At 39.0% G+C, this 12,269-nt stretch overlaps 1 protein-coding gene across 2 annotated transcripts in view; it reads left to right on the top strand.

Moving 5' to 3' along the window:
* tsnare1 (T-SNARE Domain Containing 1) overlaps positions 1 to 12,269 on the top strand; it is a 107,624-nt gene that overhangs the window by 45,860 nt on the left and 49,495 nt on the right. For both annotated transcript variants that reach the window (XM_056762683.1, XM_056762682.1), the window contains exon 8: positions 3,824 to 3,979. In XM_056762683.1, coding sequence (XP_056618661.1) covers positions 3,824 to 3,979 — 156 coding nt within the window. The remainder of the gene's footprint in view (positions 1 to 3,823; positions 3,980 to 12,269) is intronic.

Here is a 12,269-nt window from a genome sequence, read left to right as displayed (position 1 = left end):
TTGTACTTTAAAAAAAAGGTGTTTTATACAGCTTTAATACGTACTTTAATACTTTCTGTGTCACATGTCGTATATGTGGTAACCATAAATAAAACGACTTTGCAGAATTCACTAGAATGAGGTTAAAATGTTACCATACTTATATTTTGGTGGGCGTTTTGGCCACACAGATTCCCGCATGGGTGCTGGTTGATGAAGTAGACTTTACAGAAGTTTGTTTGGAAAATGATTTATTAACGTCAAGGCAACTAAAATCTCATATGTGGTTTTTTATGCTTACTGAGAAAATAGTGGTCTTGGAAGAAAGAAGAAACTTTGTGAATCACCACGAAGGGAAGTTTAATCTCATGTGAAGAGTTTCAGTTGACAAACCAACCACACCAAAAGCTGAAAATCTGACATTTTCAACTTCAATTTTCGGTTCACATGAGATGGTTCAAGGATGTCCTGATGATTGATAAGCAGAGACTGAATGACAGCCATCGTCTTCTGTATTACCAGCAGTGCAAAAGAGCAGCTCAGATTGACTCATGGCTAGTTTGTGACCATACACACTCCTGTCTAACAGTCGCAGGTCTATTAGAATCCACTTTTATTCTGTTGTTTTTCCTAACGCCGTTCTCTGGAGATGCTTCATTTATGTGAGACTCTGTCACCTGTGCCTACATCTCTGATCTTCTCATCTCCCTCCACAATCCCTGAGGAAACAGCGCACCAGAGCAATCAAACAGGATGTGTAGTTCCCATATGAACATCAGGAACACAACCAAAATGAATATCATGCCGAGGTGATAGTCGAGAGTAAAACATTATGAAAAGATCTGTTTGATCGCCAGGTTTTGACGGAGTCAGTCTGTTATAACTCTGTTATGAACAAAAATACCACAAATGAGACTCTGGTGAGTCACACGAGAGTAAACTGTCCTTTCATTTGTCAAATTAAAGGGATACTTCAGCCAAGAAACAAAAATTCCCCATATTTTACTCACCCACAAGGCTGAATATGACTTTCTTCTTGAAGAATGATGCAGTCGGAGATATTATACCACGGATCCTTTTTCTTCCAAGCGGTAGAATGGGAGTCAATGGGGGGCAATTTTTTGAAGCTCCAAGAAGTGCATCCATCTATCAAAGAACGTCTTGACACGGCTGCGTAGTCTTAACAAAGGGCTTCTGAACCTAATCGATGCATTTGTTTAAGAGAAATATCCATATTGACAATGCTATTAACGTTAATGTCTACCCTCTGTTATCCCTCTGCTGCGCCTGAACCAGAGGCTAGTTTTTCCGGCTAATGACGGTGACGAAAGCTCCCGCACAGAGGAGACGGTAGGCTATTGGAATAGAAGTGAAAAATGCCGTGTTCGTCACCGGCACTTAGGACACGCTTGGGTCATTTACCGGAAAAACAAGCCTCTGGTTTAAGGCATAAGTAAGGGATAATACACAGCAAGCCGGTTGTTAGCGCAGAAATTAGCCCCGATAGTGTCACTGAAGGGGCTGCCAGTTCTTTATCCCACTTGTTAAACGGCTACTTGCTAATTGAGAAAAAAACGTGATATGAAATGTGAATTTGAAATATTTTATTTGCTAATTTTTACCGAATGCAGACCTTCCGCAAGAAAAAGCTGTTAACTTTCGGTTCTCGGTTAAAAAACAGCATTCAAATGTCGTTTCATCATTTCTAAATATAATGTCATATATGTTTGTAGTAGAGTAGGCGGGGCGAGACCGTGGTTCGAGTCCGGTGAGTAATTGTGAATTAGCGCCAGCTGTGCGCACACCGGGCTCGAATCACGTAGGAGATAGGGAGCATATAAAAGGAACGAGCGACCGGACCGTCGAAGAGAGAGGACCGGGCCCGAACTTGTGTTATGTTTGTATTTGTATTTATATTTATGTTTTGTTCACCGGCGGTCGTCCGTGAGGGGCCGCCGGCTGTTATATTACTTTATTAAATGTTTGAATATCTTCCGGTTCCCGACTCCTTCCTTCCCTTTTAATGAATCTTATTACAATGTTATTAAAAGATATATTTATATTTAATTTGTCAAAAAAACCTGTCACAATGATTTGCTGCATCCGAGTTACTGTGTGTTATTAGTTGTGGGAATAACGACCCAGCAAATGTCGCGTCTGGCCAATCGGAATCAAGCATTTAAACGAGCTGTGTAATAATGAAAGTTAGACATTAACGTTAATAGCGTTGTCAATATGGATGTTTCTGTTAAACATATGCATCTATTTGCCTCAGAAGACCTTTGTTAAGACCACGGAGCCGTGTCGAGCAGTGCTTTGACCGATGAATGCACGTCTTGGTGCTTCAGTTTGAAAAAGCATACGTGATATTATAACTCCGACTGCATTATTTTTCAAGAAGAAAGTCCTGTTCAGTTAGAGAGTAAAACATGGATATATTTTGTTCTTTTGCTGAAGTATCCCTTTGAGCTGATGTTCTAGACTTCAATTGAGACGCCTGTTCTTTTGGGTTGTTAAGAAATGTAACCTTTATCAACACATCTTTTTTTATACCTACTTAAAAAATTACTTCTTTGTGTTGAGAACATATTCATTTAGAGAACGCGTACAGATTTTTTGTGTCTTAAATGTTTAAACCTTGAGTTCTGCCTTCCAGTGAACGTAACCGACTAATATCTAAGAGATTAAAGAAGTAAGAAACTGTGCTTGCTCATCCTGAAAAAAGAACCATCTTTAAAAATGAGCCTACCTGTCTTTAAAATTATCACAGACAAGGTGGGATCAGGACGGTCTTTGTTGTGATTGATTGGCGGAAGAATGTCTCCACTGATGTATATAACTAACTCTCTGCCATAACTGCTGTGATTAAACCGTCTCTCATCTACCAGCCTTCAGATAAATTCCTAAGAATAAAATCTTAGAGAATTTATGAATAAATCACATTATTATCAACCTGACTCAGTCAAGATGGGATATCCTCATTTTAAGACCCTTCTCAAAGAATCATCTCTGAAACTTCAAATCATTTGGATAACATTGTAAATCATATATGTACAGTTTAAAGTCTAAACATCATTTTTGTCATCTAGTTTGAACTGGTGGTGTTTTTTCGTAAGTTACATTTACAAGTATTTGAATTTGAAATAGACAAACTTTGGCAACACTACATTTCAAACAAATTATGCATCCGAGCATGCATACAGATTAAAGCATATCATTTTGTTCTTCAGCTTGTCAATAGATGCTAAAATCCTCCCAAACACAAGCCTCTCTGTGACCTAATAGACTGTGGAATCCTGAACGAGTGGGAAGACAGAGGCATCACTAAAAGAGATGATGTTCCCGAGGTGGACCGAGATGTATCGGATACGCTAATTCTGAGAGTGAAAAATGCAATGAGTCATCCGACACATAGCAAAAAATAATAGCCCGCCTCGGGTCTTTATGGATGTCATGCATATGCAATTTGAGGAATTAGCGGATCAATGTTCTCCTCTCCAAGTGACCGACTCCCACCTTCAGAGCCTTCAGGCTGAGGGATAGTTCAACCTAAATGACTAACAAAGGCGGCAGTCTCTTCCTTCGATGAAATCGTGGTTGGCGAGTCATTATCGTTATACTTTATCTCCTTTTCTCCACCAACGTGAAATAGCTTGTTGCTATTATGCGAGCTGTTTACAGACCGATCGATAAGAAAGTTATGTAACTTACTTCATTTCTGAAGTGCAACTTGGACTTTGACAAAGTTCAGCGCAACCTGCGTGAACAGTCAAACGTTCCAGACAATGTATGTAATTCCCAAAAGTACAGTATAATAAACAAATATGTGTTTGTTTGTCTATAGAGCGCACAGACTCCTTTCAGTGAACTAGTCGAAGAAGGGCCTTTTTTTGGAGGAGGGGAAAACGTGGAGAGTGATGGCCAGGCGTTCCTGTCGGAGATCAGTGAGGAAGACGTGGAGATCCTGAGGGAGAGAGAAGAAGCGCTGGTTCAGATTGAGGTAGGAGATCAGTAGCCACGCCCACTGAGCGCATCAGTGCATCCATAAGCCCCGCCCAGCCCTGATCAGCTTCTTGAACATTATCATACTGTATGTTTTTAAAAACGTGTTTTGACTGAACTTTTTTGCTTTTCAAAAATTAAAACAAAATTAATGTTCAAATTTGTACTTTAATACCTTTTATAAAGAAGTCAAATTCAACTATTATAGAGTAACACATTTAATTTGTATAATCTTGCATTTGGTAACTGATCCAATGATTTGGATCTACTGTAGTAGCGTATTTTTACTCTTAGGTACATTTTGAAGTATCTTCCTGCGTGAAAAATATGCACTAAAATACACTTAAATATATTAACAGTGCCCTATTTTCACGCACTAAGGCCGTGTTCAGACTTGACTTCTTTCTCGACGCTGCTATAGTCTGTTTTAAATTATAATCCTATGGAGTAAACTGTGTTTTCTAAAAACGCCCAGAGTGCCGGCGTCTTTTTCTGCAGCCCAGAGCGTCTTTTTAAGTTGAAAAAGTTCAACTTTTCTGAAAAAAAAACGCCTACGTCAAGCTCCTTTCACAGCTAACAAATGACAAGCGAGTAGTGTGTCGCTACCATAACAACATGCGAGGGAGGTGATTGGTCGAGCAGGATCAAGCTCGAAAAAATTAAATGGCCGATGAAATGCCTGTTGGACCATAGTTTTGTATTATATAAGTTGTACTTTCACTTTCAATAACCTTTGATTGCATTTCTAGCGAGAAATTTTTATTATAGATTTAAATATGTCATTAGTTATTGCAAATACGCTCTCTGTTTATAATTCAAATAGACTTCCGTTACACTGCCTATTTGTTTCTCTGGGCTGCCTTTTTGGACAGATGCAGCCTCTGAAGTCATGGCGCTCGGCTAATATTTGTATCCATAAGTGGCCAGCGTTTTTTTCTTCTAAAAAAGCTCTTTTGTCAACTGTGTTCAAAGCCGTCAAGTGTGTTCATGGCCTAATTTTGAACTTTTTGTATTTTTTTCATTAAACTTAAAGAGATTTATCTGTACTGAACTTTGTATTATGAGACACCATAGAAGAACTGAATAGTATATTTTTTCACATATTAAGTTATATTATTGTAATATTAAATATTCTACGTAGATTTACTTTAAGTACTCTTACAGATGTGTGCTAAGTGTAATTAAATGAAGCACTATTTTCTACATGGGTCTACTTTACAAAGTGTTTTTTTACTACATTATAAAAAGTACATCTGATCAAGTTTACTCTGCAACATTAAAAAATGCTCTTGCCTTTGATTCTTAATAGAGAGTATACATTAAAAATAAATTACTCAAGTACATTAACATTGTACTTGATTAAAAGTGAAAAAGTACTAGATCTTTAAAATACTTATGTTTTAAATGTAACAAAAGTAGAAAAATGATATACGCTTCATAATGTAGTAAAGGAAAAACAGACACAAATGTACTTTAATAGAGTAAAAATACTAGCACTGTCCGACTCTGAATTAATGCATAAGTTATCTTATTTTTAGTGTTCTCTCTATGCAGTTTTTTGACAGTGTTAAATATCCAAATATTGTTTTGCATAAATGTTGGTGCAACGGCAGAAGGATGAATGAATTTTTGTATAACCCCCAACAGAATAAGCACTTTAACCTTGTTATCTGTCCCTAACAAACTTACTCGTATTATCTGTACGGCTTGCTTGCGGTCCGCTTGCGGAAAACACTTTCACCGTCCCTTCTTCGCCACTTCAGGCACATTTGAAAAGAACAAACAGGATCTTTAGCGGCAACATCACTTATTTCCTCGTGCATAAAAGCCCTGCAGAACTTTGTTGTTAAGCTTATTTGCTGAACTCGTCGTTATCTTTAGTAACTGTTCTGTTTAACAGCGAGCTCTCTGCAAAATTTCCCGCCTCTCAATAATACAGTTTGTTCTGCTGTTTGGTGGCAAACACAAGCAGAAGGCTTTTCATACCCCACTGAAAAACCAGCGTCGAGCGACTATTGAAGCATGTCCCGTCTGTGGCTGAACAGCTGTTTCGCTCCATATGTGCGTTCCCGCAGATGTGAACCTGCTATGATAGGGTCATCCTATTGTTCTTTGACACGGGCTTGGTCTGATTTCAAAGCCATTTGTTTGGGACACGTAGCATGTGCTGTTCTTTATTGATACGGTGTGGTCAAAGAGAAAAGTGAGAACGGGAGCCAGAAGTAAATGTAGCCTGTCATAATTATTGACGGGGGTAGAAAAATAGATGGAAAGCGAGTCGCACAGATGGCGTTGTCAAAACAAATGACGCTTTCTTGTTCGAATAGCAAGGAGTGGAAAAACGAGAGAGGTTTCGTCTCCTAATGACCAATGACAACCACGAGAAAGCCTTGGAATTAAGATGTATGGCGTTTCAAAGCTGAAGACCTGTCTGGAGTTCAAAGACGCTCGGTTTCTAGTGCATCTCACCCATCTGCTTAACGGACAGGCATCAGACAGTCTCGCGTCTTTAATAACTTCCCATTCGTCACATAGACAAGACATGAAAAGCTCAAACAAAACCGACAGCCTATTTTAGTGGATGAGAAATTGGACCGGGTTTTCACATGATTGGAAAGGTGATGAAGATGACTGTGCTCCAGAAGCTCTGATGCAAGTTCTGGAGATTTCGATGGCCCCGGGGCCCAGCCGAGCTGATCATATCTGACAGTGTGCTCTTCCTGTCTGGCATCTTCCCTGCGTTTCCTCAATCCACACCTCCAGCTCGCCCCTCACATCCACTTCACCAATGACACTCAAGTGAATCAGCAGTGTTTGGACCCCAACACTCTCTCTCTTTATCTCTCCTTCTCTCGTTCACTTTTAGATGGGTTCCCGAGGGAAATACAGAAGATGGAATGTCTGTTATCCGTGTAAAGCATAATCAGTTCCCTCTCTCTCTCTCTCTCTCCCTCTGAAAGCTGATCTCTCCTCTTCAGTAGTTCGCATCTACTCTGTTAGCATGTGCGCTCGGGCGAAGCGTTCTCTGGCGAACCGTGGGAAGGGACGGCACGATAAAGGACACAAGGGTTGTTCATGCTTATGGATTCTCCATCTTCATTTTCTTTGCGGCGACCCACAAGGGTAATAAATAGTACCTCGGTATTAAAAAATTCAATTTGGACACATTGAAAGGGAGGAGCCAGGCTCCGCCTTTCCACCTTTATGACATCAACCCCAGTCGCACCTCTAACACGCTGGCACAGCTATCATTTCATCAGAATGAATTCTTAAAAAAGAAAACATAGGGCATGACAAAGGACACATTTCAAGGGGAATCCAAAATCAACACCTGGCCCAGCCAATGGAAGAAATACACACACGTGTCTGCCCTGCAAATGTGTTCAGAGCAGCTCATTTGCCCTTCAGTGGAAAGTGGAAGTTGAAAAGCCGAGTGCAGCTACGGTAAACCATGATAATGGCAAACAAGCACATCTGTAACAAATGTCTTTACTTGTGAATCTCCAGCCTAGTTAAGACTGTTTAGTGTTGATGTCAAGGTTGACAGAATTGCTTACTCATGTAACTTGACTATAAGACATCATTGTAAGGCAAAAGATTTCTTACTTGTTAGGCAGAATTAGGAAACTCATTTTCTCTAATTTTAAGTGTCTTCAAAAATAGACCCCTCAATATCATGTGTCTCAAATGGGTAGTTGAAAAATAAACCGTGCGTGTGTCCTCACTCTAAAAAATAATCCAGTGGGTTGGTAAATATCACAAACATGAAAGCTAATTCAATGATTTTTTTGAGTGAGACATAAAAAATCGAACAATTTAATTTCTTTCAAATTTACTTTTATTATTTATGTTTACTTAATGAAAGATTTTGATAGACAAATAAAAAAATGTAGATACACTTAATATTTTGGGTGAATTCTAAGAGGAGTCATATGGCGCAAATCTACGTCAGTTGGTGGTATGATTTGACTAAGACCACCCAAATGTATACGCAAGTAAACTGGGCGTACCTGTCAGCACAATTGAAAAGGAACCTGATGTCTAGGCACGTAACTGTGCATATGGTTTCATAGCCGTGAAGATTTTGGTGTTTGTTTGTGTTCTTTGCGTTGTTGTGCATGTATATTGTGTGTATGTGTCAAAGCACATCCTGTGTTGATCTACTTTGATGCAGTAAGGCAAGAATGGTGTTTTTCTTATAACAAACGACGCTGACTCTGTGGGTGTGCTTTCTCTCCATCCTTGTCTTTCCCTTCGTGCTTTCGGTTCACCCACAGGTCCGTGTTCAGAAAGACAAGCCCCTACACGTTTTCATCCTTCTTCTCAATTTAATCATATACTGTAGGCACAGGACAGGGAACAAAGAAGTTCTTATTCAGATAAGTTTTATTGATTTTTATGTCATTTCTGTTTTGTTAATAATAACTGGATGCACGCTTAGATCCCGGTGTGGGAGGAACACCATAATAAAAAACTCTGTAGTTTCCAAACAAAGACTTGGTTATTTTTAGTCAATCCAAAACTTCTGAATCAGTGGAAGGAAGTCGTTGAATTAATTACATTCATACATTAATAGAAGAGTCAAATAATATGTGAATTTTAATTGGTGACTGTATGTAGCGAAAGACTCATTAGTTTGGTTTTAACAAATTTTAAATTTTCTTGCTATCGATTAATGGTGAATTCTTTACGTTTTGCTTTTTACTTGTTAGGGAGAATTATTAGATTTTGGCCACCTAAATAAATATTCACAATTATTTGTATGAAAGTGTGTAGCGAAAGACAGACATAAGTTGTTACAATTTTTTATTTTTCTAACAATAAATAATTTGAGAATATTTTTGTATGTTTTGTTTTTACGTTTTTATGTTTTTCTTATGGACAACTATCAAGTTGGATTTTGAGCACCTCAATAGAGATTCTCAGAAGAAATGTGAAATGCGTTTCCAATTTTAAAATATTTCTTTCGCAATGGGATTTTTCACTCAAAAAGACTTTTTACTCACCCTCATGCTACTCAAAAGTTGTATGACTGACTTTCTTATACAGAAAACAAAAGAAGATATTTTGAAGAACATTGGTAAAAGAAAGACATTTGCCACATTGACTTGGGACCCAAAACCACACACACATTTCTCAAGTAATATGCAAGTATTGAACGACATGAGGGAGAATAAATGTAAAAAAATATTTCTAGGTAATCTTTACATTTAATGTACTTGAACAATCTGAACCACAATTGTTACATTCCTTATGATCCCTGTACAGACGCAGAGATTCTTTACCATCTCACACTAAAATCCTTTTACAACCAAGAGGCTCAGCCTGACGTGACAATGCTGTATTGATTTGTTTTTCTGAAAGTAATTTCTATTCTTTTTTCCATCATTAATATCTGTCTTGTCTTCTTTAGCGTTTGGAGTGGCCTTTGTTGTATGTCCCCGGCTGCGCTTATGATTAAGTTTTTGTTGTGGATTCTGCATCACAATCGATAGCAAGTGCTTTCGAGCAGCTTACCAGCTACATTCAGATGCAGAAGTGTGTATCAGAAGACTCGTAAAAATCATATTTCAATCCTCATCTAAAGGATGACAAACACTCCCTATCCTGCGTAAATGACACACGCATGGTTTGTGTCTAAGAGTGTACGCTTTGAGGTTTGAGGTCCTTGGGCTTTGACGGAAAGGAAACATTTGATTTTACATTATAAACCGTTTATTCAGCAAGGGTAGAAAGAGACGGTTCGAGCTTAAACCCTCGGCAGGCCGCATGCAAAAATGTCATCGTTTTTGGGGGGCTGTAAGCAAAAATCTGCTTAACAGTTTCTCTGCTGTGACACTGCGTCCTGTTGCCTTTGGGCCGGGAAGGGGGGGCTGGGCTGTGGTGGGATCTCATATCAGCTTTAAACACATTTATCTAGCTGAGTGAAAGGGGAGAGAGAGGAGGAGAGAGAGAGAGAGAGAGAGAGAGAGAGGGGGAGAGTGGGAGAGAGAGAGAGAGGGAGAGTGGGAGAGAGAGAGAAAGAGAGAGAGAGAGAAAGAGAAAGAGAGAGAGAGGGAGAGTGGGAGAGAGAGAGAGAGAGAGGAGGGAGAGTGGGAGAGAGAGAGAGAGGAAGAGAGAGAGAGAGAGAGAGAGAGGGAGAGTGGGAGAGAGAAGAGAGAGAGAGAGAGAGAGAGAGAGGGAGGGAGAGTGGGAGAGAAGAGAGGGAGAGTGGGAGAGAGAAGAGAGAGAGAGGGAGAGTGGGAGAGAGAGAGAGAGAGAGAGAGAGAGAGTACTGAACAAATTTAGTTCGGTACTGTAGGCCTACTGTACAAAAAATAATCAGAAATTTCAGACAAGTTTGTTTCCGGTTATCTCATTTGTATTTAGTTATTTATACATTTGCAATCATTGTTATACCTTTTAATGCACAATGTATAGACATTGTATGCATTACAGTATATGTAAATAAAAGCTTCATTCACCTGATCTTGTACAGGCACGCGTAGCCCTACCAAACCTTTAAGTGGGTTAACCAAAGTGACTTTGACATTTTAAAAGTTCTAATAAAATTAGATTAAAAATGACAATTAATACGTTTAATAAAACATTACTTTCATTCAACCAAACAGAAATATATATTTTTTTATATCATTTTCAATTAACTTTTCAGCCTACAATAGCCAACTGAATTTACTAAATGGTTAAACCTCATTCACATATTGCATTCTCTGTGGTTCACTTTAAATGATTCAATGATATTAAACAGCGTGAAACACAGCTAGGTCTTGTTCTGCAACTCTTTTTGCGCCTCAGTGTGCTGATAAAGAAACAGCGCCTCCACTGTGGCCTAATGCCGCAACTGCAGTTACAAATGACACTGTTAAATGCAAGCAGCATTTCTTGTGATGACACATGACATAATTTGGGCGAGAGTCCAATTTCTCCATGCAGGAAAAACCCTGATCATTTTGTCACTCTATTGTCATTTCCGACCTCTATGACTTTCTTTCTTCTGCAGAACACAAAAGAAGATATTTTGAAGAAACTTGATAACCAGACAACGGTGGTACCAATTCACTTCTATTGCATGGATCAATGCAAGTCAATGGGTGCAGCTGTTGTTCAGTTACCGACATTCTTCAAAATATCTTCCAAAATATCCAGAGCTGTAGAGATGCAGTTTAAGCAAAAAGTTAAATTGATCAAATTATTCAGAAATAAAATAAAGTTAGCCATTAATATATCGGATTGGCTGCCACAGATACGAGAAGATTTTCCGCAAGGATAATACAGAAAACAATACAATTTTCAACCTCTTAGTATTTGAGACATTAAAAGGCTTATGTTCTAGAATACGTCCATATATTGATATCGTACTGATCAATATAAAGAACTCTATCCTGTTGTTAATGGCTATTAGATTTTCGTTTCCAATAAGCCAGGATCCTTTTGAGCTCATATGATTGTTTTTATCGACAGCTGGACTTTTAGGGCTCTTCTGTAAAAGCATTGCTGTTTAAGACCCACTGTCTTTGGACAAACTGCACGTACCCCACCTGTTTCCTTAAACCAGAGCTTTAGCCGTCAAGCAGTAAATAAGCTGCCAATTTGAATGTGCTGGGGCTGTTAGACTGGCAAAGATCAAAGCCTTGTGTGTTAGCACGGCAAATACAGCATCGCACAGAGCGCCTCCCCTCCTAAAACAAAACGTACACACAGAGAATAATTAGGCAACGTCTCCCCAGGCGCGTGCTTAGCTGGCATACTCATCTCAACTACTACCAGAGCAGCAATGACAGCCATCAGTACTGCCATCGCACTAACACAATATGTTCTTTTATTTTTGTCTTGTTTGTTAAAACAAGCCTTTTATGCACGCTGCGATCTCCCTTGATGTTATTACAAACAAATTCTGGAGATTACTTTACGATACTGCTTGCTCGGTGAAAATGCCCTTATGTAAGTCTAATTATGCCTCTTAGGAAAACACAGACCGATCAGAGATACTAAAGGACATATTTTTTTTAAAGCCAAGCGATGGCTAGATATAATGTTTACGTCGTATTTTGTAACGGAGAGGTTGGATAACAGTTGCTGTGTTTGTGAGGTTTTTGAAAGGAGGACATTTTTTACCTTAATTATGTAGGCTACTGTAGGTTGATGTAGTTTGCAATGTAAGATTTGTATGTTCTCATGTGTTCTATATGGACATCTGCCCGATTAACTGAAAATATATCATGTGATTTATGCACGACTTGTGAGTGAAAATGCTGCTGCCTCCGAAAGCCAGAGGGCGATCTCGCGCG

The sequence above is a fragment of the Triplophysa dalaica genome, chromosome 12 (assembly GCF_015846415.1).
Source record: "Triplophysa dalaica isolate WHDGS20190420 chromosome 12, ASM1584641v1, whole genome shotgun sequence".
Lineage (NCBI taxonomy): Eukaryota > Metazoa > Chordata > Actinopteri > Cypriniformes > Nemacheilidae > Triplophysa > Triplophysa dalaica.
This window is presented reverse-complemented; position numbering and strand designations above follow the sequence as displayed.